This window comes from Gymnoscopelus braueri, assembly GCF_963280865.1.
Source record: "Gymnoscopelus braueri genome assembly, chromosome: 7".
Classification (NCBI taxonomy): domain Eukaryota; kingdom Metazoa; phylum Chordata; class Actinopteri; order Myctophiformes; family Myctophidae; genus Gymnoscopelus; species Gymnoscopelus braueri.
Window position 1 is genome coordinate 30,794,869 of NC_137608.1, and position 26,547 is coordinate 30,821,415.

The 26,547-nt window shown below is 43.1% G+C and overlaps 1 protein-coding gene across 1 annotated transcript in view; it reads right to left on the reverse strand.

Moving 5' to 3' along the window:
• gas2l1 (growth arrest-specific 2 like 1) overlaps positions 1-22,568 on the reverse strand; it is a 30,894-nt gene extending 8,326 nt beyond the window's left edge. Inside the window, exons 1-3 of the mRNA XM_080434117.1 lie at positions 21,201-22,568; positions 7,195-7,302; positions 1,063-1,159 (exon numbers count right to left, since the gene is read on the reverse strand). Of these exons, the coding sequence (XP_080290243.1) occupies positions 1,063-1,159; positions 7,195-7,302; positions 21,201-21,938 (943 nt within the window). The 5' untranslated portion in view covers positions 21,939-22,568. The remainder of the gene's footprint in view (positions 1-1,062; positions 1,160-7,194; positions 7,303-21,200) is intronic.
• Between the last annotated feature and the right edge of the window lie 3,979 nt (positions 22,569-26,547).

The following is a 26,547-nucleotide window of genomic DNA, read 5'->3' on the forward strand; positions in this document are numbered from 1 at the left end:
AAGAGGATGGTCTGTACAGGGGACAGGTAGTGATTATGTGTTCTGCGGTCTGCTCAGGCTCGCCACATGCGCTGTCTGCCAGGCCCTACCCCAGTACAAAGGCAGTTCAGCAGAGTCCATTGCCGGCGTGTTAGATCTTCTCTTATGATGCCATCTCCCGAGTCACTGATGTAGCGGTGGATATGTGAGGGCCAGGCTGACTCCCACTCCTGCTTCCAGGATGCTGCCAGCCGTATGATTGTACACAAGTCCTTAGAGACAGAACGGAACATCTCTTGCGTCGCCTTGTCGTATGGGTGGCGGCGCTGTTGTTATTGTAATGTCATGCAGGATATGCCAGTCATGTATCTGGGCTTTCCTTGCCAGGTTGATGGTAGCAGCCTCTCGCCGGAGGCCGGCCGGGGCGATTCCCACAAGGACAGGCAGGTGGGACACAGGGGTGGGCTTCAGGAGGCCGGTTATAATCCGGAGAGCGTTGTTGAAGGCAGCATCAACCTTCTTGACATGTGGGCTCCTTCACCAGGTTGGGGCACAGTATTCGGCTGCAGAGAAGACGAGGGCTTGTGTGGAAATTCGTAGTGTCCTGGCCGAAGCTCCCCAGCTAGTACCAGCAAGACATCGGGTAAAGGGAGACCCTTGATGTCACCTTGGACTCTCACGTCTTCTATGTTGATTGAAGGAAAGTGTCCTACTACTTGTGCTGCCCCTCTAAGTAAGGATAAATATTAACATTGATGACTATTGTCCTGTTAAGACAACATTTATGGCTAATTGGTTTTTGTGTATCTAGAACACTTACTTGACCTTGAATGAGATAGCAGTGAGGAATAGGGGAGAAATGACTTTGCTTTATGGGAACAGCAAACCCACATGGGTTATTCAAAAACAACACAATAAAGTTCAAGCTGCTGAATAATTCACAGCCTAAATACGTAATAAGTGTGTCACATGTAAATCAGCTGTTTTAAGTCATAAATCTATTGAATCATAAGTGAATTCTAAAGTTCAACTGCAAGACAAAGCAATGACTTTGTTTCATAAGGGAACAGGAAGTGATCTCACCAAAGGCAGCGCAGCGGCAGGGGTCATGCTTGTCCAAATAGTGTTCTAATGTGTCCCAGCCTCCGCCCACCCGCACCATCACATGAGTACGGAGAACCTGAAGGAAGAAAAAAGAAGGGGGAAAAAAAGAAATCAGACACAGCCAGATAAACAGAAGGGAGCACTGATGGAAACACACACAAGTTCACAACACATTGTAAAACCGTTACAGTGTACTGAGTGTACTCAGTCCCCCCCATAAAACAGAGTTACAGCCAGAGCTTATTTTAATTGCAATACCACACAGAAGGCAGATCACATCAAATCAATAGATATGCAAATTCCACCAGTGGGGCAGCATGCTGAGCAGTTGGCCACTGGGCCACAATCCCTCTCTCGCCCACAATGTTATGTAACACAGTCCCAAAGATGCACCCCTGCCTGTGTCCCTGCTGCTCCTTCCCCTACACCCACCCTTCCCACATCCCTCCCAGCTGCTGCCATTATGCACTGCTCATCATCGCCATGCCAACGTGCAATTAGAAGTCAAAGGGGAGAATAATAGAGAGACATGGTGCCATGAAAAACACTGTTCTTTCTACTCTCTCTTTCTGTGTCGACTGGTTTTGCCACTGGAAGAATTATCATGGCAACGACTCATCTCTCCTCCTTTCCTTGACTCCTTCGCTTTGAGTTCAGAGAAGGTGGCTATCCAGGGCTAGCTAGCTAGCTAGCAAACCAGCTAAAGAGAAAAGAGGCGATCGGTAGATGAGCCCCTTCCTGTACTCATCTGCTCACACAGAGACACAGACAGAACCACAGCATCAGCCCAGAGTGTCTCTCTCCCTCCACGAAGAAGCCATCTTCACTGAAGCAGCACATTCATGTGACAGCTTTGTGTATGCAGCCTCTTTGTTGGGTCGTGCGACCACGTCTCTGCCAGCTACGCATTTCAAAGGTTGCACCCGCTTTTCTGAGGGCAGGCGAGGTAAAGTAATGTGGTTCTACATCTGTGTGGGATGGCATGGAGCCTGTGTCACACAGCACAGCAAGCACATGTGTCACATGGGTTTAGGCTGCGAAGAGTTACGGGCAGCAGGGCAACAGACGCGGCAGATCAGAGGGAGAGCTGTACTGTACTTCACGTGCTACACCACTGGTTCTCAACATTCGGTTTGGGAACCTCCACGGGTCTTTGAGGGGGTTCCAGGGGTCCTCACCTAAATGAATGATAGTTAGGAACCAAATGGACACTTATGGGTCTGTAACTCAGAGTGTAGATAATGGAACTATTTGTACACATGACTCTATCCTGAAGATATGCACTGCTGCTTACGCTCCATTATGTGTACGTCATCATGACAAAAGCTAGTTTACAAGTAGGAAATATAAGGAGTTTGTTTGTATGTAGGGGCGGCAGTGGCTCAGGGTTAGAGTGGTCGGTAGAGCGGCCGGATGCTGAACCCCTAATTTCTCCCGATGAGCAGGTTGGTGCCTTGCATGGTTTCCTCCGCCGTCGTTGTGTGAATGGGTGAATGTAATGCACAATCTATGTAAAGCGCTTTGGATAAAAGCGCTATATAAATGCACCATTTACCATTTTGTTTGTGGAGAGAGAAGGAGAATGCCTAAAAACCCTCCGGGGCAGAAGTGGCATTCTCTGGGAATGTTACATTAATTGTAGGATAAAATTACATCAATGTGGAAATAAAATTACATCAATGTGGAAAGAATGTGATAAGAGTGTGATAAGGCTGAGAGCTCCTCCATGGCTCAGCCATGACTCCTCCATGGCTCAGTTGTCTGATTTACCAAACAATGAAGGGGTATCCCAATCTTCACAACTGGTGTGGAGACCCAGTCTCTGTTTCTATGGCAACAGGAAACAGGGACTATACTTGTAGTCACAGTGGAGGCAGGTTGAGCCAGCATCTCACTATATGCTCATGCTTTATAAATGCTACGCTTGCGGTTCATGATTCATTGCGGCCGCTGTGCCTCACAATTCAAGTCACCTCTGTCATGTAGGGGAAGACCTCCCTGGGGACAGGGACTTCTTATTTGACGCCACATGGATTTATACAATCTTTTCTCCTTGCTTCCTCTCTAGCCTCCATCCCCTCCTCTACTTCCTTGTCAGAGCTTTGGCTGCCGAAATAGGGGACTGTTTGATTTGATGGTGGCTACCAGCAAGCTGGCTTCCACCCTACAGATGAATAAGGAAAACATGTGGGCTGCACCAAAGGCTGCTGGGGTATATGCAGCATAATCACTGTCATCCTCAGTGAGAAATGAAGAGAGGGTGGAGATAGTGGGCAGGGCCTAATCTGACAAACCTAACACTCACAGATACACACACAGACAGTCTGACATACATACACGCACGCACGCACGCACGCACGCACGCACTCACGCACTCACGCACTCACTCACATACTCACACACTCACACACTCACACTCACTCACACACACACACACACACACACACACACACACACACACACACACACACACACACACACACACCTGTCATACTGTCTTTGTTGGGAATGGGGATGTCAAGCAATTTACTTAACCTACTGGCCCGTCATAATCTTAACTTCAAAATTCCTATCCCTAACCCTCTAAGTAACCATAACCCCTAATCCTAAACAGAACCTGTAAATGCCTAATCCTAACCCTAACCTCAATATTTCACAAACTGTAAATGTAATTCACTGCAATAGTCTCCCTACCGAAGTAAGAGAGACCACAAACTTATTGGACCTTCAAATTCAACCTTAAGAGATGGCTTAAAGCAAACCAGATTTCTAATCATGGGTAATTATCAGCTCTATTTGTCACTGGTGTCATTTCTCATATTTTACTGTAATTGGTGTGTCTCCTGTAGCCTACTATGTTTACTTGTCTTGTACTGTATTGGTGTCTGTTTTTGGTTCTTTTTAACAGCCTGTTCAGGGACTACAGATGAAAACTAGCTTTTGGCAAACTCATTTACATGAATGTGAAAACTGACATGTTGATTAATGTGCACTGTCCCTGGTAAATACATACAAAAAAATGATAAATGGACTGCATTTACATGGCACTTTTCCAGTCTTCCGGACACCCAAGTGCGTGTTACAGTGTAAACCCATTTATTCATCCGGTACAATGCTGTACACATTCACACACTGATGGTGAAGGCAACTATAGGCAACTATGCAAGGCACCCACCTGCTCATCGGGACAAGTGTGACCCCACAGTTAGGGTATCAATGCCTTGCTCAAGGACACTTCGGCATGCAGCCAGGAGGAACAGGAATCGAGTCGGGAACCTTCTGACTCCTAAATAGCCACTCTAGCTCCTGAGCTGCTGCCACTCCTGCCATTCACCTGTCACACCTGCAACACCTAACATGCTGCTTAATTGCAACACCTACCTCACACCTCAACTCATCTTTTAACTGTCTGGTTTGCTTCAGACTATTCTCCATGCCACTAATCTCCCTGTTACAGAACATCAGTACAACTCCAGTACATCATAGGTAATAACAATTTAGTCGTTATGCTAATTGATTGTGTGTTTTCACTGCCGTTCCTACTGACTCACCTGCCAGTGAGGAGTCCCCACCAGGAGGACGTAGAACCTTTGCCCTACTCCTCCCGCCCAACACTGCCTGCTGACAGGTGCCGCCCCAGCCCGTAGAATTACGTGCAGTGATATCACCCACCCCGCCCAGCTTTCCTCCCCTGAACACGGACCAATTGTGTTCGTATAGACACTCGACAAAGCCGGATGCACCACAGTGGATTCAAACCCACAATCTCCGCGGTGATGAGCAGCTACTGTACCAAGAACAAGGTAATATTGACATTATAGCCAGTCAGACAGAACATAGGCCTAGCTTATAAAAGCAGGCCCTTTAGAATGACAGCATTGAGTCCATTAAACCAGTGGCGGTATGTGAAGGGTGTGAACGGTAAATAAGACAGAACCAATACGCAGTATCAACAAGCCTTCCTGCCCGGGCTGGAGAGGCCAGAACAGGTAGTGGCAACTCTTAGGGTTGAGTCTGAGACAAACGGTCTAGTACAAACAGGCTGCAAAGAAGATAAGGACCAAGTCAGGAAATGACCCAAAGCTCTATTTATGTCTCGCTGGGAGTCCGTACAGAACCAAATGCCATAACTGTGATCAGGGGATATGCCAGGAGACTGTAAACACTAGCAGGAGAGAGAGAGAGAGAGAGATCACAAAGCCTAGCTATGCATACAGTTCACATAGACTTTAATGCAATCAACCAGCTGAGTGATGTGTCTATTTCTACATCAACATGCAATGCTATCAGTATATGCCAACACCATGCCATGCTCACTTTGTGATACTGTGAAATCACAGTCCTGTTGGCCGTGTAGCGGCCTGAACTCTAGATGTGAGGGCCGCGTAGCGGGCCATGTAGCAGCCCGAACCTCTAGTATATATACAGTATATATATATATATATATATATATACTCAAATACCTGTCAAAATCGCCAGGGTGGTTTGTTTATTTTTGGAACACAGTTTTTATATGACGCAATCTAAGATTTCACATCCCTATGTGAAATCCCTAAACTGGTAAACCACCCTGTCGCCGAATTACATTTCATTTTCATTCATGAAATGCATTTCCAGGGGGGGGGGGGGTTACCAGGCTAAGAATTCCCCTATACAAAAAATAACGCTGAGCCTGTGACCCAGGGGTAGTGGGAGTGACGTCAGGACTTCGGTTACTCCAGCCTATAAGCTGTAGTCAGCCCTCATATAAACACATCATGATCACACAAAAATATATATATTTTTATCCAATCTTTTTAATTTTCTCCCAATCATTAGACTAATTCCGAATTCCCCCAAATCCCTGTCATTGCTGAAGGTGTAGAAGACAACCGTGTGTCTCCTCCGATACACGAGACGTGGACACCCAGCTTCCCACCCGGGCCGCTAACACAAACAAGTGTGTTCATTGGAGCGCCTAGCCAAGCCCGATGCACCCTGGAGGATTCAAACATCAGTCTCCACTCTCCACGGTGGGGGGGGGCAGGAACTTTACCCCTACGCCAAGGGTTCCCAAACCTTTCAGGCTGCGACCCCCCAAAAGAATCATATTTGAACTGGGGACCCCCCACCCTGACAAGTACTTGGGATTGTAGGTATTACATTTAGTTTGACTCAGTTCCACAGATAAACACAATGTTTGCCTCTTTCTTACGAATTATTTGGACAAGTTGGCCAATTTGGTATTAACTCTCTCAGTGCCACGCCCCGAGATATCCCGAGTTTTTCCCGAGTACCCTCCGTGCCAGCACGAGAAATCCCGAGTTTTTACTTTTGACTGTGGTCGCGCTATTCTGTTTATTTTTCATGATCACTTTCGCTTCCTGACTCCTTCAGACTCATTGGGTTCCGGTTTCATGACGCAGATTCCGTTTCCGGTTCTAATTTTTTTCCCGCGGTCATTTTCGGCCAGAATAGGGAAAGTCACGGTTTTTCACACGGTATAAAAAGCGAACGGAGAGGTCCACGTCTACTCTCTTTGGTCTGGGTGACGATCAGTCATCGTAGTCGTGTATCGCATCGTAATTTAGCCCGATCAACGATTGTCAAAAATGTCAACATCCGGTTATGACCGGATATGACGTGAGCCTGTTTGGGAGGGGGCGAGTGAGCCAGCGAGGTCAGCAATGTGTCGATTTGTTGCTCTCTACTGGTAGAACTGTATTATGGGTTTAAAAACCCAATCAGATCATTTATTTGAATGAAAAATTACAAAATTTAAAAAAAAAACGCAAATTGCTGGCACTGGGGGAGTACTTTATGAAAATACTCTTGGCACTGAAAGAGTTAATAAGGTCTTAAAAGTCCTTAAATTGTCACTTTAGAAATGTGCAGATACCCTGTATACACTTATACTGTATGTTGGTTTGTTTACAGTTGAGAGAGAAAACAATTTTGCACATTAAGCTAATCATCTGGGGACCCCCAAAATAATGTTGGGACCCCCCTGGGGGTCCCGACCCCAAGTTTGGGAGCCACTGCCCTACGCCACCCGGATGCCCCTAACATGCACATTTTATGGAAAAGCATTGACAAATTATTGCTTTCATATCCCTGATATCCAGGTCATACCCTTATGAAGATGAGGGCACTGGAATCTCCAACTTTGTACTTCCCCTCCGACACCTTGGTCATGGGAAATTGTGCTGGACAGGAACAGTGGCCAAGAATTTCCCGCACCTGAGGAGAGCAAAACAACAGATTTAAAACCTCGAACAGTGAAACATCTCAACATTCTGACATCCCATATTCACGATTGGATCGCACACCAAACATATCTGTACAAGCTCACATGGATGTGAGCTTGTAGATCTACTATTTTTGCCACCACACCGGCATGCAACAAAGTATAAGTCAGACAGTAGTGTCAACACAGAAACATCCACCGCCGAATGTGTAAACCCTTGCCTGCTCTTCTGTTCAACACCCTATGATACCTTTAACTGTGAGAGAACACCCTCTCCTGAGTCTTAAGTATCAGTGACACTATGACTGCTTTTCATGTAGTGAGATAAGCAGCTTTGTGTGTGTGTGTGTGTGTGTGTGTGTGTGTGTGTGTGTGTGTGTGTGTGTGTGTGTGTGTGTGTGTGTGTGTGTGTGTGTGTGTGTGTGTGTGTGTGTGTGTGTGTGTGTGTGTGTGTGGTGTGGTGTGGTGTGGTGTGGTGTGGTGTGTGTGTGTGTGTGTGTGTGTGTGTGTGTGTGTGTGTGTGTGTGTGTGTGTGTGTGTGTGTGCGCGTGCGTGTCATGACTCATCTTCCTGCAGAGCTCCAAGTAGCTACTGTGTTTAGAGTGCCCCACCTCTCCTTCCCGTCCCATACAGAAAGCATTGCCTCATCAGCCTGGAACACTGAGGTCACTATCTGCACCGCAATGTGTCATAAACGCAGGAGGACCAATTAAACTCACGGCGCATATGTGGACATGCTCGTGAATGCTATATGTTTCTGTGTGTGGGTGTGAGAGAGAGAGAAATAGAGAGAGAAAACTGAAAGAGAAACAGAGAGAGAAACAGAGACAGAGAGAGAGTAGTGTGGCCTACACAGTTAAACTAAACTAACATGTAGGATTTTCACAGTGTAGAAGTGACATTGCTTCTGGTGGTGGTGATACTGTAAGTTGAGGGGAGAGAGTTCAAAACTGAGACTGGGCGGTGACATCAGCCGGCCTGTGGTGCCCAGATGGGTTTTGAATTGAGAGAGGCAGAGTTTGGTGCTCCACTCTGGTGGTGGTGGGGGGGGGGGGGGTGGTGCGCTTATTAGGCACTTGAAGGCAGACAGAGCTGCAGGGTGGGGAGAGAGACGCCTGTGTTACGTCATATAAGCCCCACCTCTCTCGCGGGATTGGACAACTTTTATGTTTTTCTTGGCATCGCTCTCAGACAAAAGGCGTGTGCACACTTGTCGACCAAGAGAGACCACGAGCAAAAGAGGAGAAAGAGAGTCAATACAAAGTGGACAGAGAGGAAAGTAAGAAAAGTGAACTGTGTCAAACACATGCAGGGGAACACAAGAGCACACGTACATTATATTGTAACTAATGGTATAATGGTATTCACGGATACACGTATACACAGTATTATGAAAGAGCCGGTGCTAATGTTTTTCTTGGTGTGTGTGTGTGTGTGTGTGTGTGTGTGTGTGTGTGTGTGTGTGTGTGTGTGTGTGTGTGTGTGTGTGTGTGTGTGTGTGTGTGTGTGTGTGTGTGTGTGTGTGTGTGTGTGTGTGGGTGTGTGTGTGTGTGTGTGTGGGTGTGTGTGTGGGTGTGTGTGTGTGTGTGTGTGTGTTTGTTTACGTGCATGTGTGTTCCTGATATAGGCCACATTTTGGGACAAATTATGGACATCAAAACAGTTTATTTGTGGACGGATGTGTTCCCAATTCGATTTTTACTACAGTTTCTTAAAGTTAGGGTAACAGTTAAGGATAGACAATTACTTTAGGCATGTATCTGTTAACGTTAAGGTTAGGGTTCGATTGGTTATAGATAACGTTAGGGTAAGAGTATATGGAATTAATGTAAATCCAAGCAACGTCCCCAAAAGTTTGCAAAAACAAAATGTTGTGAGTGTACACGTGGGGTTGAGGATGTTCGGGGTGTTGCCGGTCATAAAACGGCACATTTTCCAGATTATGGCATAGTCAGAAGATTAAGGAGGCAGCTTGTCATTTTCCTGAAATAGCACCCTTTATGTCCCGTGCTAATTAAAGAGGAGGGCTAAGCCTCCACATCTCACCTGCCTCTCTGGTCTCCCTTCCTTGCCTGCCGCGATTCAAGTTTCTATCCTGTTCTGCCACCTGTCTTTTCATCTCTATCTGCCCCTCTACATCTCTTTAGCCCATGAATTACCAGTTAGGCCTACAAAGTCTCTCACTAGACCTCTACTGGTCTTAGTTGTCTTTGTCTCACTGACATTTGTCTCTCTTTCTCCTCAAGTCTCCTCTGTCTTAGTGTCTGTAGGTGGACTGAGCCCTGCTTGGGAAAAACCCCAGCCGGTGAGTTAATGGAAAGATCCCCATGGCAACAGACACACACATCCTCACCCTTCCCTTTTACCAGTACATTTGGTTTTCTTTCTTTTTCTTTTTTTATTCTTTCTTTAGTAGAACCTTTCAGTCCTCTCTTTAAAAATACCTCCCCAAAAACCTTTTAGCTGAGATCATACGTGTTCTTCCAGCCAGGAGTTAGAGTCATGTACAGTGTGTCTCGTGGCAGAGCAGTGCAGCACGGAAAGATAAACCTTATAGAATGTCTGTGATAACATAATAATAACACAACCTTTTACGTATTGACTTTGTGGAACTACCTGCTATCTCTGTGTGAAAACCGTGTAGCTGGCTAGCTCCCATGTCTTCAATAAATCAAGAGCAGGGACACATGCAAACACACTAGTGAAAGAATAAACAGAATTGTAACCGTCAAGGGGGTGGAGAAAAGTAAGGTCACGCAGTAAACATGCGGAAGTGGAATTGGAACACTGCGAAAAACTGAAGGATGAATTATGGATGTATGCTGGTCACATGGGGGACGTTTTTTCACCAAGCGCTGCAGATGTTTGAGAGAGTAAGAGAAGAACGAACTGCAACTCAATCCACAGCACAGTGAGCAAACCCCTATACTCTTAATCTACTGTGACTATCAGAAGATCACTGTGTGTGCACAATGCCATGCAGATGATGAAGTGCATTGCCTTTGATCATTTCAAACAATGAGAGAGTGCTGGGATATAACCTTTAACTGTTGGGTCAGCGTACATTTACAGAACATATATCTTTTCTTTTGTTTGTTTTTGTTCTGATACATTATATCTGCCATGCATGTGATAGTGTGAGTCAACAGAACTTGGGGGTAATCATAATCTCTTCTTTCCCTTCCTTCCGGACCTACAGATATTTGAGGGTAGAGATAAGGCCAAAAATGAGGGTTGTCCCAAACCCAAGGGATGCACAGAGGAAATGGGAGTGGGAGAGAGAAAGATGTTCAGCCTCCTTTTGTTGGAGTATACTGGTTTGCAATGTTAAACATCACTGACTAGTTAAGAGTGTGCACTGTGCAGCTTTATTTTACATTACCAGAACATAATCTCTGCTTTACTGGATGTTCAGCTTTCTCAAACTGGGGTTCTTACACCATTGAAAAAAACGCATGTAATTGTAATGTGCTGATTCATGGTAGCCTATGAATTTGGAAACAAATCAAATCACATTTAAGCTGCCAAAAATATCTTTAGCTTTACCTATTGCTGGAAACCTTACTTTTGCACCATTGGTGCTAGATAATACTTTTAATAATAACTCTAGATAAGCAAAGCATATACATAATAGAAGGAGATACAGTACATTGAAGGCACATTTGCCTCATTTACACAGACACAAAATAAATATAAATTACTGGGACGCAACTCCTTTATATATTTGCAAATAAGTGTCTAGCCTATATAAGACAACACCAGCCAAACTTTGAGAATTTAAGAAACTCCATATTGACGAATGCTTCCATCTTTCATCATATTCAAAAACTCTCAGTCCAGGTTATTCAACTCTAGTTCAAATTCTAGAACGAAGTGGGCATTGTGATTTTGGACACTGTGGAAACATGCATGGATGTTCTAATAATGTAAGGCTTTGTTTATTTAAATTAATTAGGCCAACTCGGGGCCATGCATGCCGGGAACGAGGCATAGCGGGATTACATGCCCCACCCGTTGTTATCTGTTATCTGATATACTCGTTGTCAGCTCCACACACATTGCATTTTGCCTCCTGCTGCTACTTTAATTTGCTTCCTTCACCTTTGACCCCAGTTCTCATCATTTCTGTTTCTATTTCTTAATAGGGTTTTGATAAAGCATAGCGTTAGTTCAAGCCGGACAGTCAGCCGATGTGAACATCAGCTTTCTATTCCCCATTCACAGCGCTGCTGGTCATTACGTCACACATTCATACTCCAATCACAGCTCAAGCATTAGCAAAGAGGTTCCTTTAAAGGAGCTACACCATGAATTTAAAAAAAAAATTGATATTTAATATCATATGGTGTATGTCCCTCAAACCTTTTTCAAAAGGTTTGAGCCTAAATCATCACTCAGATATACTCATCCCAAGTCAATTGTCTCTGGCTTATACAGCGCTTTCAGCTGCAATACCAAAACGTCCTCTTGGGCAGGGGGGGGCTACTGAGCAATTCTGTCTGTTAATACAAAATAATATTTAAAAAAAGGAAAAAAATGGAAAAATTCTGCATAAAAAGAAGCATCTAAGAAAAATACAAAATCGAAAAAAAAACACTTTGAACATTTTTGAACAATTCCACCAAGTGTTTGAGGTGCCTGTTTCACCCACTTCCAGGGGGCGGAGCCAAAATCCGAGCCCGAAGTATTTGTTCGTAGACCCCCACTTAGGGGGGGTAGAAAAAGTTTCGGAGCGATTCGGGCACTTTTCATTTAACATTGGGTTTGCCATCAATAATGTTTGTGACATCATAAACATTTCCATTCTGAGATCGCCTGTTCAGACACGCCCATTCTGGAAATCCATGAAATGAGAAGGAATGACTGAATTTAAAAAAAAAACATTTTTTGGGGTACAAGAGACACTGGGGACCCCAAAAAATACAAAAAAACAAGAAAAAAGTGATTTTCATGGTGTAGACCCTTTAAATACGGCTTTGTATTCACTAGGTCTCTGCTGGTCTTGCTGCCTGACCATTTCTGCTTGCTGCCTCCTCCACCCCAGCCTCCACCTTTTGATTAGAGTCTGGCATAGGCTCAAATACCTATGATTATCATTTATATCTGCTAATTCAATTTAATATGTCAATGTATTGCTTATTGTTTGATATTGTGTCCCTATGGGGGTTTTGCTTAGCATTCCCTGATTTTGCTTTAGCATGCTGCTTCGACAAAATTCAGGGAATATCTCCAAGAGCGGGGGATTTAACGCCAAACTTAACTGTATTCCATTTGTTGCAATAAATAGTTAAATCTACTTTGATGTGAGTGTTTCTGATTGAAATGGCGGTTGGTATCACATGTGGGGACCCCCCTGGGGGTCCCGACCCACAGGTTGAGAACCACTGCTCTACAGAATCGATGTGTCCTCCTCAGACCCGCGGTCAGACAGATAGATATTCGTAACCGTTCGTCCGATCAAATTGCCATTCGACGGGTTACACCTCCGGGTCTTATGAGACAAACACGCCAGGTTTGAGACGGTTTGGTTGGACACTTGCCGAGTTACCCCCGTGAGTGACAGACAGACAGACATTTAAAAAGTTAGAGGTTCGGGCCGCATAGCGGCCCTCGCGTCTTGAGTTGGCCCTCACCCTCACACCTACGTCGCACCGCCGATCCTATGCCCATATATGGAGATCTCTGTATCTGTCAGTCCTTGTCCATTTTATGCTCATATATGGAGATCGCTGATGTCATCAGTATGTGCCCATATTATAGGCATGCCCCGTTTTGTCCCCATATATGGAGCTGACTGATTTGTTTGCGCCTGATGCCACAAGACACATTGCGGTTAGACAACTGACTACATATTTGGGCGTAGCTGTATTGGGAACTCCTTATATGGTTATGGCTGAGTCATAGTGACATGGGCGTGACGACCTGGTCCACCGGCCGGGCCGATATGCTGTTTTTAACTTGTTTGTTTCTTTTCATTATTTTCTTTTGTTCTAATTAGTTTTTCTTCTGCTCTGTTTGCTTGTTTTTAACTTGTTCTTGTTCAGCACTTTAGTTCGACCTTGGTCGTTGTAAATGTGCTATATAAATAAAGTTTGAGTTGAGTTGAGTATTACCGTATATAATGCTTGAAATCATTTTAAAAAGCACATTCATCTGTGTATACTGTATATGTGTATGAATGTATACTGCATACTAATATGTCAACTTTGTGTGTCAACTTGCTCAAGGTTCATTCAAATATATTATTGTTGCGACAGTATGTGGGCACCCACATGAACACATAACAAGGCTGCAGCATTTGGAGTGTGTGACCCCAGCTTCACCTGTAAGTTAACTCTTAAAACATAGACATTGCTAGCTTGCTGTAACTTGTTTGTTGTAGGAATGGTATGATGATAACTGTCCTAGTAATCAAGCATACATACTGTAGTAGTCATTGCAAAACTTCAACAATACAAATGAACATTACGACATCTCAATACATGGTTTTATTTTTCATGTATTAAGAGATCTCTGGGATAGGCCTGAGAAAAATAAATCCTCATGGAAAAATAGACAATGAGGGGATTATCTGACCAACACCAACTGCAGTACACAGGTGAGTTACATGAAATAGCACAGAACAAGATACTTGTTTCAGTCTGCTCAGTTTATCTGCAATGTGTCTGGAATATTTCCAAGACACAACATCCTTAACATCAGATAAGGAAAGAATCTGGGAAGCAAAAAAGCAAGGGTTGTGGGGGCGGGGGCATTTTTGAATCTTCGGGGGGTATTACTTCACTAACCACAACTAAGGATTCCCAGAGCCTGTGCACCCATGGTGAGTGGGGTTTTATTACATAGCCTGCTCTCCTGCTGCTCTCCTATCAAACCACTGACCTCATAGCACAGAAGACCGACTGTGCAATATCATGGAAAAATGGATGAAATACCCATATGACTAGAGGGTTTTAGGAAAATTGTGATCAGAAGCTGTTATAATTACATTGAGTGTCTGGCAAGCAGAGAGTGCTGCAGGGTCTGGATCCTGAATTGAAGAGTGTAGGTACAAGTACTGTAGACTAAACCAACAGGCTAGGCCTGCAGAGACTGGTCAGAAGAACAGGGCTGAATTCCCCATTAGGACAAAGGCCTCAGGGTGAAGTCTTCATGTTAATGCTTTGATAGAATGGACATAAATAATGGTAGTACATATGCATTGAAATGAAAGGAAGAATACGGCGATTGTTTCACACCATTCCTTTATGGCCTTGGAAGTGCGACCTTTACAAAAGCCTTTACAAAGCCAGCTCATAGACAATACAAAGCTCTGTGTTCTGCCATTATGAAATAGCTACGCAGCTCAAGGGCAGGTTTCAACTGTTACTGAGGAAAGCCTATCCCTTAAAATCGATGCTTATCTTTGGGCCACATGATAGACAGCCTGCTGGGGGACAACACTGAAAACCAATGCCATCCATAAGAGACTGCAATACTGTCACGTGATGAGAACTCCTTCAGTCAGCCGATCGCTAACCCAATTATCAGTTTGTTTGATGTGTCTGATATGTCTCAAAAGCACTGGACTCAATCTCCGCACTCTATCAATACCAGAGTGACAGCTGTCACTGGGACAAGGTTATATGAGTGGATGGCCTTCTGGGGACTGTCATCTCATTCCGACAGCTACACCTGAGACCAGTTTAGAGAATCAGAGGACAGCTGCAGAAAAACAAAATGCACATCAGTCTAACCCCATTTAGATATATGCATACTTGAACAATAGTATGCGCGATAATGCTGATTACAAAGCAGATATCTCCACACGCTGCAATAAAGGAATAGAGCAGGTAATATTTATAGTGTGGAGTCAGCTGTTTACATGTGCATCTTGCTGCATGTAAGAAAAATAAAGGACAGACAGAGAGAGAGAGAACCGTTCTATACTGGCACTGTGCATAACCAAGTGGGTAAAAATAACTATTAGACGGTCATACAGCGTTCAAATTTAGCCCACGTCTAGTCTAAACACTTCCATGAGCTGTGTGTGACAAAAGATGGAGAAACACTGTGAGGCATGCCATGTTCTCTCAGCAATGTGTACGGGTCTGGCCCAATGCAAGCCATGATGACCTACTTTTCTCTTTTTCTCTTTCTCTCTCTCTGACACACACACACACACACACACACACACACACACACACATTCTCCCACCCTCTTACACACAGTGTAAAATCTATTCCAGTCTGGTTTAGCAGAGTGTACAGTAAAGGCACTCCAGGCTTTGTCTCCTTTTTTTTGCTGAATTCATGAATTGGACCATGTGGCTAATGGAGCACATATTCCACAACATTTTCACCCCCTCTATCTCTCTCTCTCTCTCTCTCTCTCTCTCTCTCTCTCTCTCTCTCTCTTTCTCTCTGATGCCTGTGAATCTTCCTGTCTACATTCAACAGTATCAGTCTATCTTATGGTGAGATGTAGGCCTAGATTAACATTACTGTCAGTGTTGGCAGTCTATTCTGTTCAGTATGCCACCAACAAGGCATACTGTTCTGCCCTCCACTCCACTCTATCGTCTCAAGGGGGAAAAGGTGGGGGAGGGGAAGGGAAGGGAAGAGAAGAGAGATGCGGGTTATTGCACATTTATGAACCAGACAAGGAATGAATGATGAAGCCCAAGGGTGAAGACACATGAGCCATTTCATATGAGTGAATCCAAAGAAGAGGAGACGAGGAGTAAAGGATGCATGATACAATGCAACCTTTCAGTGCAAAAAGCTCCAATGGTCTGCTCTTATTGTCTTTGCGTCTGCATGCTCAAAGACCTCACATATAGTTGGCTATATGCATGCAGCAAGTATCTGAACAATGCAAGCCTCCATTAAGGGGGATCAGTAAGTATAGTTTGTATTATCATGAGTGTATGTCAGACTGCATGGGTAATTGGGTGTATGTGTTTTATCAAGGCAACTACAGTAACCCCAGGGCCTAATTGCACTCATGGTCCACAGCTGAAAGAACAACAGACATTATATTGCAAGGACATGTCTATTTAAAAAGGTTTTTTGTGTATATATGGACTGCCAAGAACTATTGCCTGTGGCTTCTTGTGGCATATGGGGTCAGTCTGATATCACTATCACAATCTGCATGTAGAGGAAATATGGCCTGCTTTAGAAAATCTAATAAAACAAGGGATAGATACTGTGTGTAGAGATATGATAAAATGCGATTCAGAATAAGACTATCATTGAAAGCTTATCTGGGGATAAGTCGGTCTATGGGAAAACTCTATTTTTATAGGAACTGCAAACCTCAGGATGAGTGAGACCAGTCACTTCCTTATCCCTGAGTGGAAAGTCATGTCTTATGTATCTTTAGATGAGTAAGAACTTATTGGTAGGACAGTGGTTGCCGCTAGGCTGCATGTTTAAATAAGCACTTACGCTAACCAGGAAAGTAAACAGGAACTGAACAGGAACTAGCCACTAGATACACATCAATTTTTATGTCACACCTATACAGGGAACCACCATTCCTGCTCGACAGGCCACCTGCACTGAGGGTAAGAAAGAGTAAGTCAATGAAATCGATATAGGCCATGTTGCACACATACAAACATGTATGCTCATAAAGGCCATCATTCTATTACACAAACACTATACTTCTATTTCCTCAATGAATGCGAAAGGAAGATTAGTGTCATAAAGCCTGATTTATGCATCGATGTACGACCGAAAATAACCGATCTACGAGCTCACAATGCGTTGTGGAAGCAACACTTTGTGAGCTTGTAGTCGTAAGACAGGGCATAAATAAGGTATAGCACTTCACTACTAAACACACCATGAAGCCTACAGCTATTGTATAATGGCAAAATGATGACAGTTTTAACCGGCTTTGCTTGGTAAAGTCCTGGACACGGTGACAATTTACAGAACAGAAAACACATATATTACACACCATGCTACCATTCTGCTGGGGAGATCTGGGCCACTGCTGAAAAGCTCAAATATGTTTAGCCAAGTGTGTGTTATTTGCGTTGGCTAAATATCCTTTCTAATGCAAGTTACAGCAAACCAAATGTTGACTTAGAATTTAAGTAAATAAATATGCATGACAGTATCTCATGTGATGTTTTTCTCTCCTGTTGAAAATGAAATGTGAAGCTTTTTTTTTGTTCAAATTGGATTGGAATGTCCAAACAGGCACATCATTGTCTATTCTGAAAGAACTTGTACATTTTATAATTTTTGTATATCATAGCACCATTCCCATATTTTTTAAATGGTCTCTCAGATGATGTCTTTAAAAATGATATTTCATCAATAATGTTACAGACTCTTGAACACTTAAACCCTCTATTCCGAGTTCCAACTGTACTTGGTACACTGGTCCACTCTTCACCAAATCTCTTTGCCAAAAATAGCCGATCTACAAGCTCACAACTCGTCACGTTGTGACACGTTGTGAGCTTATAGATCTGCTATTTGTGGCCAATGTTCCCCCCAGAATATGATTGCTAGGGTTCAAGTGGATAAACACTTTTAACCTGGCGTCTCTCCCTATTTTATTTTGGACATGTCATTATAGGCAAAAATGTTTGGAAAATAGCAAAAATATTTTTGCTATTTGTCGCATGGCGTGTATGAAGTGGTTAATTGGGGAACGAGATGGGGAATATATTGAATGAATTAATCTACACTTATTGTTCAAGTGTGCATTTATCTATTAATCGTTTCATTAGAAAACAATCTAAATTAAGATGATTAATTGAAGATTGAAGATTTGAAGAACAAAAATAAATTAATGAAATTCTGTATCAATGCCATGTAGCTTTATATAGGATAAGAGAAAGCTTCATCAAAGGGTTGGGCAATATATCAATATTGTGATATGGGACTATATATTTGTCTGGTATTTTGGATAACGTACGATAATATCGTAATATGGTATAATTGTTGTCTTTTCTTGGTCTCTCCCTATTCTGGGGGTAACACTCACAGAAAATAGCAGATCTACAAGCTCACAACACATCGCAACACACTGCGTTGTGAGCTTGTAGATTGGCTATTTTCGGTGAAGAGATTTGGTGCAGAGAGGGAAAAAGAGCAGACCAAGTACAGAGCCAACCGTGGTCAACTAAATTTAGTTCACTAAGTATAGTAGGTTTTAGTCGTAAAAGGCTGCTACAGCAAAGTGAGGTAATGTTCTGAACTTAAGCCTACCTCTATTATTTGCCTTTACCCCCTTAGTTATTTTATTGTCATTACTGATGATTATTTATCCCAAAACGTATTAGGTGAATGTTTTGTGAAAGCACAAATAGTCATCCGAATATTATTATATATTATTATATATTATTATTATATATTATTAAGATTATAATATTGATATTGAAGTATTTGGTGGAAAATATCATGATTTTTGATTTTGTCCATATTTCCCAGCCCTACTTTATTATCATGCATAAAGATAGCATTACAAGCGGTAGATGAGAAGGAGCCTAGGCATCCGGTACTGACAAGCAATTAATTCTGCATGATGCAGGAAAGTGGCACTGCCTGCATGACTGGCTGTTCTGCAGACCAGACACTCAACCTATAGTCTCACAGCCGAGGACCAATGAAAATATCACTAAGCCTGTCAACTTTCTTCGTCTCCCTCCCATTAGGATACTCATGACTGCTGGCAACGAGGGTTCTAGTAATTACAAGACACGATGCTATACTAGAGAAATAGGGTTGTCGCAAGTGTATTGCAGAGAGAACTGGTAACTGAGGTTAAGGAAGAACTACAGGCTGAAGAATACCCTGCAGACAGAAGCTGGTTCAGTTCCCCATTCATCAGATATTGATTGGAACAAAACCCTCTTTAAAAAAATATGTTTTCATCCGGGTAGTTCTGCAGTTGACATACTACAGTCCGTAATCGGATATTGGGTGGCATTGACCATCCTTGTCCCAGACAAGGTCAAGGAGGGAAAAAAAGTAAAAGAAATCAAATCAAATACAGGATGTTGTAACCTCAAGATGATCACAAACACTATAGACAAGATAGTTTGGTCCATTATTAGGGCAAATAGCGTGCAGCAGCACAGTAACTGTATTTCTTTAGATATCGCTGCTTCTTTCCTCTTGTTTTAGTACCGACGTTGCTGATACTGTTGTCAGGAGCACGCAGGGCAATCTTTTTTCTTTTTTTTCCCAGCTAGACGGGGACGGAAGGAATGCAGTGCGATCAATATGCATGAGGGTTCAATGTGCAATCTATTAAGTGGATCAAGGCATATCAACAGTCTCTGTTCTTTGCTGTCACTACAGAACTGTGTGAAATAGAGAGACAGAGAGAGAGTGAGTGATTGAGTCAGTGTGAGTGATTGAGTCAGTGTGTGTGTGTGTGTGTGTGTGTGTGTGTGTGTGTGTGTGTGTGTGTGTGTGTGTGTGTGTGTGTGTGTGTGTGTGTGTGTGTGTGTGTGTGTGTGTGTGGGGGGGGGGGGGTGATGCGATGGTGGTCACTGGTCAGGACACCATGAAAAGGAGAGAAAGACTAAAACATTCCTCTTTAGGAAGTTCATCCGTTTGCATGCTGGACAGAATCCATGGCAAACTTTGACAGTCATACGAGTGTGTAGACAGACACCTACAAAAAGGCTGGATATAAACAGTGTGCTTCCCTCCTCCACATGCTCTCCCTCCTTTCCTATTGCTGTGCACCGAGGTCACACAATAATTGCTCCGCTCTGCTGCCTGACCAGCATGAGTATGACTGCTGACTGTCTCTCATCCCCCTCCGCCCCCCCTCTAAGCTTTGCCTCACATCTCTGGCGTGAAAGGCGGACATTGTCCCCGCTCCTCTCATCCGCACCAAAATATTAACTCCTCTCCACTCATAAACCGAGCACGTGTTCTGCTGGTCTATGTCTGCCGATGAGTTGTGCTATCTCTCACAATGTCTCATTCATGCTCACACGCTTATGTCTGGCAGGTCCCAGTGGGGGACAGCCAGTTAAAAGAGACAAATTACGCAGGTTTGGGTGATGGATCCAATTCAAGGGTATAGGAAATATTTGTTTTTATAGCCAAACAGCAAATAGAGTCTTGCCATATGGGTATGTGGCAGTTTAAAGTTGAAGTTGGTTATAGAGGAGCTATTACACACAGATGGGTATCTCCTGTGCCTGCAGCATATTGTGTTAAATTAGCTTTAAGGACTAAATAAACCAGGAGACTATTTGCGACAAGCCTAACCAGGTTATCCACTGAGAGCTGCAAGAAAACAACCACTTTACAGGCTACGTAGACATTTCAGTTGAAGGAATTCATGAGAGTCTACCTGAGGCTGTGACCTTTCAGGGCTGAAGAATGTGAGGAATTGAGTACAAAATATACATTGCAGTGACCCAACCTGTGGAGTGGAATTAGCCTAAACACAAACAGAAACATGCCAGATAGCTGCAGGGCGCCAGACTTCTTTGTAGCAATGAGATGTTTTCAGAGGTGTTTCACTTTTGACACAGCTGTGTTTTATTGTGGGAAGTATTCTTATATCTTCTATCAGCTGCTCTATATTGCCCAGTACCAGATCCAAGAATACTGGATGATGTTATAGCCAAACTCATAGCATAATAAGTATAAGGCTCCAGATGTAGACTGCAATCATCAGGTGCAAGTCAGTGGACTTGAATTCACTTAATCAGATGATAAGGTTAAAGTCATCTAATGCAATATGGAGCAATTGGAAGAGCACTTCCACAATTATGTTTATATCAATCATTACTAGAGTACAGTTTATGGGCCTATTATTGTAATTCATCCAATTAGATCTACAGAGTTAAGCTTTGATGATAAATTGATAATGTAAACTGTTGGCTACTGTCTTGCTAATATTTAGGACCCCAACTCACCAACTCGTCCAAATTTCTCATGTCACATAAAACTCTTTTCTGCTGCTGCTGCTGCCAGTGGGTGAACGGGCTTGGATCCTCCTGTAGATCCTCGACAGTTTCACTGTTTTCCTTCCGACTGAAACACCTGCTGGGCGGGCTCTGTTCGCTTGGTTCTGTAATGTTAGCATGGTGTGATACCGAGTCCCCCGTCCGCAAGCTCTCTTCTTGGTCCCGGATCTCCTCTTCGATCTCCTCCTCCAGTTGGATCAGCATGGGAGCCAGCATGCCAAACTTGGCCCCGCGACGCGCCACCTCAAGAAGGCACAGAACAAAGTTCTTCTCGTTGCATCTTTCCACCACGTCGTTGGTCTCAAACATCAGGACATCCTTGATCCAAAGCTCCTGTCTGCACCAGGCAATGAAATTCGAGACATTGTCCCGTGCCAGAAACGATCCGGGGACGACGTTGCGCGACTGAAAGCCCACATCTTTGCAGGGCATCTTCATGGACTGTGCAGCCTCCGGGTATTCCAGCTGGAAGTCCACCGCGGCGCGGTTCACGTTGTTGGCGTGCCGACAGAGGGCACAGCCCGTCTCCAGACCCTCCATGAAGGTGTCCGCCGTAATATCTAGGTCATAAAGGGTGTTGAGCCACTCGGCCAGGTCCTCCTTCATGGCATACAGGTATTCTTCACTCGACTTAAAGGGCCGTATACTCTTGGAAGCGGCGGACTGGATGTTACTCTGATCAGCCATGTTTGATCGGAATAATAGCCTCCTATCGATACAGTCTACCAATAATTCCTGATCGTCTCATTGCAAAACTGCTGTCCAGCGCCTCGTTGTCAAATCGGTGCGAAATAACCGTGTTGACGCACCCATGACACCCTGCATGTGCGGTATATCTGTAGTGGGGCTCCTTGAAGGAATGCCGTGTATCGTCAGAGCTGCATTATCGGGATGCGGGACAGCCAGCCGCGGCGCGTGGATGCGTTTTCCGGATGCCTGCGTGGAACCAGTTTCCTTCAATGAGCGCATCGCCAACTCACAGTGCGGGAGAAGAACATCACATCGGTATTCTCGGCAACGTTATCAGTAGACTACATCGACACACACACCCATTTGTCGGCCTATTCCATGTGGCAGGTCGTGAATCCCCACACCCTGAAAAATCCACGCGTTACCATATCCGTTGAAGGTGACCAGTCAAACCACTGGCTCCTTGGTGAAATCACAACACTGACCAGTAACTGGTTAGTGATACAGCCTCCCAGTTCATCGTTCCTCATCATAGCACAGGCTCAGCCCATATTGCGCCGCCTCTCTCGCACTGGATGCTACGTTGACCCGCTCCTCTAGCTAAGACCAGCAGAGCGATGCGGTCGGTCTATTCTACGGCACATCCCATTATGAGGGATGAACGCCCGGTAGAAGAGGAAAAACTTAACCCCCTGTGTACCGTCATATTAAATCATCTTTAAAATGCTCGTCAAATCGTACATACACAAGCATGTGATTCCGGTTGGGCGGCAGTGGGCTAGAGCAGTGGTTCTCGACCACGTGATTTTGGGGTGGGGGTCCCCAGATGACAGTGAAGCTGAAGTGACGATTTAAGGACTTTTAAGACCTTTTTAATACCTAAACAAAAAGAAGAAAAGAAAGACATGAAATGTAAAAAGACTATGCAGTCAAAAGTAAAGTAAACAAAGTATACACTACTGAAAATTGGTCAAACACTGGCCAAAATGGTCAAATAATATAAATGATCTGCTATTTTCACAATATTTATCTGTGGAACCGAGTCAAACTAAATGTAATGTCTGAACAATTCCAAGTGCTTGTCAGGGTGGGGGGTCCTCAGTTCAAATATGATCATTTGGGAGGTCATGGCCTGAAAAGGTTGAGAACCACTGGGCTAGAGCAAAATTGCCAAACATGTTTAATGCTACAGCCAGGTTTCTTGACGAATAACAAATATAATTGAAAAGCACTGTAGTAGCAGTGCTACTACAGTGCTTTTCAATTATATTGCTACTGTAGCACTTATGAATATGTTGTTAACAATAATCCCTTTTTTTTTTTTAAGAAAATCAAAAAGTGGCCAGTTAAAAATAGTCTAGCCTATATATTTTGTTAGCCATAGTTGTTTGGGACTATGCAAAAATTAACAACATAATTACATAAGCCAGATGTTGTTGACATGTGTGTGAAAATATTAATTCAAAATATAACGATATATATAATAATATTTACTAAAGTTATTAGCTTTCCTTTGCATGATTGTCATATTTTGTGATGATGGGACCCCAGCTACTGCTCCAATATGAAGTCTCCTAAAACAGCGGCAATTTGTTGTGTTATGTCTGTCTGAAATAAAACAATAATTATCATTATTTTGTTAAAGCTCTCTAGGCTATATTCTGATAGTAACCAACAATAACTATTAGCATTGCTTGTTCAGTAATTGTGATACTGATATGTTAAAGCGTGACTACATTTTGCCAATAAAACACATATGCAATAACGAAAGAAGCAACTGGCAGGTGGTGTGTAAAATTGTTGTTGTAGATCATTTTCTGTAGACCTAGCCCTAACCTACTTGATGGCATTTTAATTTGCACTGTCCCAAATCACTACAAAAAAAAAATTCTTAATTGGCCACTTTATGATTATTTGTTTGTATTGTTCACAAAATGATTCCTAATGAGTTATAAAGTGCTTTTTCATTATATTTGTTGGAAAAACATGTAATTATGAGTCAGAGTGGCATTCTTATTTTGAAGTCCCACTACCGGAAGTTCTATTCTTACTGAAGACACACTTGACGAGCTTGTTAAGATAAAGCTGACGGTACACTGGTAGTGTTGCCATGTCCGCTTATTATAAGCGATTTTGGGCTTGTTTTTCCTGTAAAGTTGCTTGTAAATATTGGTAGTTACGGGTCGGGTTGCGTTTGTGTTTGCTTATTTGGGCTTGTTTCCTAATGTCGTTTAAACCAGTGGTTCTCAAACATTTTCATGTCAAGGAAGGACCCCCAGATCAATATGTATTTGTCCAAAATCTGGCAACATTGGTACCCACACTCCCACAGACAGACTGCAGGAGGCTATACAGTATTTTCAGGCATAGCACGCATTTTCATAAGGGAGCCCGAGTCCGTCATAACTTGTTTAGGGCAATTATGTGACAACGGCGTATTTATAGCCAATAATCAATTGTAATATATGACCACCTCGACTCGAGTGTGGGACTATGTGGACGGTCGACCATGTGGACTAGTCTGTTTGAAAGATCAAATAGGCCCTAGAATAGAAGAGGTCAGCTAGAGGCCATATATTTCAATTAGGCCCATCTATCGATATTCCGATTAAATTAAAGATCTTTCACACCCACTGTAAAAACTAATAAAAAGCTCACTACTTGGAGAACAAAGGCTACTCATGTCAGAGAGGTGTTGTAGGGACATTTATTGGGGTCGGAGAAACAAACTGCAAACATATAGTAGCATAATCGAAGCGTTACCAGTGGTGGTAAAAGTACTCACGTTTCTTACTTATGTATAGGCCTACAAATCGTTTGAAAATAGCATATCTACAAGCTCACAATGCTTTGCATCCCCATGCATTGTGAGCTTGTAGATTGGCTATTTCCAAATGGCCTATTTCCAAATGGCTGTATATAGGGCTGAAGTGGTTAATGTATGTTTTGTAATAATAATCAAAATCTACAAAGTAACTACTAGGCTAACTAAAGTCTTCAAATAATTGTAGTGGAGTAAATGTAGGCCACAATATTTGCCTCTGAGATGTAGTGGAGTAGAAGTAAAAGTGCTGAAAATAGTAAACACTCCAGTAAAGTAAAACATACATCAGAATTGTACTCAAGTACAGTACTTGAGTAAATGTAGCAACTTAGTTACACCACTGTCTGTTGCATACATATCCAGCAGGGCCGAGTTCCAAAATTGGCGCGTTAACTTTAGCACCAACTCTCCGTTATTTAATTTAATGACTTTACTGTAGTGCTGGTCGTAACCGTTTGCCAGCATGATTTTGAATTTCAGATGCGCGGTGGAGCCTTGTTTTCGTTTAAAAAGTAACAGACAGAGAGAGGGAGAGAGACAGAGAGAGAGAACTGTGAAGAGAAGAGAGAGAGAGAAAGGGGGAGGAGGGTGGGGGTACTGATGAGATCATTTTCTGTGCCTGGATGAATCAGCTTTTCTGTCTGTGTCAGAGAGACAAAGTGAAAGTGCTTTAAGATGCCAAATCTGACTAAATAACTTCAAGACAACTTTATTTGAAGCCGTTAAAAGAACATTTTTTTAAAAGGCAAGCTGCTTGAACATTCATCTTTTGGCTTGTAATTATATTGTAGCCAAACCCAGGGCCATGTGTCTCTGCCCCATGGACAATGACAAATAAAATTTGATTTTACGTTAGACAGATAAGTGAGTAGTGTTGAGAAATGGTGATGGAACAGCAAAAACAAAAACAAATGTTTTTGGGACCCCATTTAATTTATTGATGCTTTTGACTGTGCTATGTAAAGGACACATTTTGTTTGTGTATATTTCTATGCTTGTATGCCCTCATCAGACCACACCCTTCACACACCTGCCCAAACTGAAGTGATCATGACCCTTCCCTATACATTCAAGCTTACCATTGCTGCCTGAGGTCATCATACTCAAAACTTGTTGCTCGAGTAATCTGCATGTTTTAAACCAAGTTTGTTCTTTTGCCTTAACAAAACAGTTGGAAAAATAGCTGCTTGAAGGCATTAGAACCATTTTTGTATTATACAGTGGTCTCCCTCCTTCATAGTTTTGTTTTAGGACCTTTATTGTTGTTGCCAAGGTCAACCAATGCCCAAGGGGTTCGTTTGGCAGCCATCTTCAACTGAAGCCCATGGCAGTGGAGAAACATGCAGATTTTCTAAGCTTCTGTACCAGACAAGATAAAGACAAATGAACCCTCTTTTTCATATCATTTTAAAATCACAATTAAAAAATGGAGGATGGACACCTCTTCCACCTCTATGGCCATGTAGAATATGTTGCACATTGAATTATTCCAGCTGCAGAAAGAACATCTCCTTTGCCAGACACTCTGTGAAGGTGATGTTCTCCTCACACTGGCGGCCTGAGATTGATGCTTGTATTGATTTGAGAATGGATTTCCCTTTTCCAAGGCATACAATAGGTTGAGCAGTTTGAGAAATCTGCACACAAATTGTCAGTACATTTAATGACACAATGGATGATTAGTTTAAAGAAATGTAAGTGGTTTATATCGTAGTAACCCAATAGGAACAGTGCAAAGTGATTCTCAAAAACTAAACGATCCGAGCTGTGAGAATGCCTTAA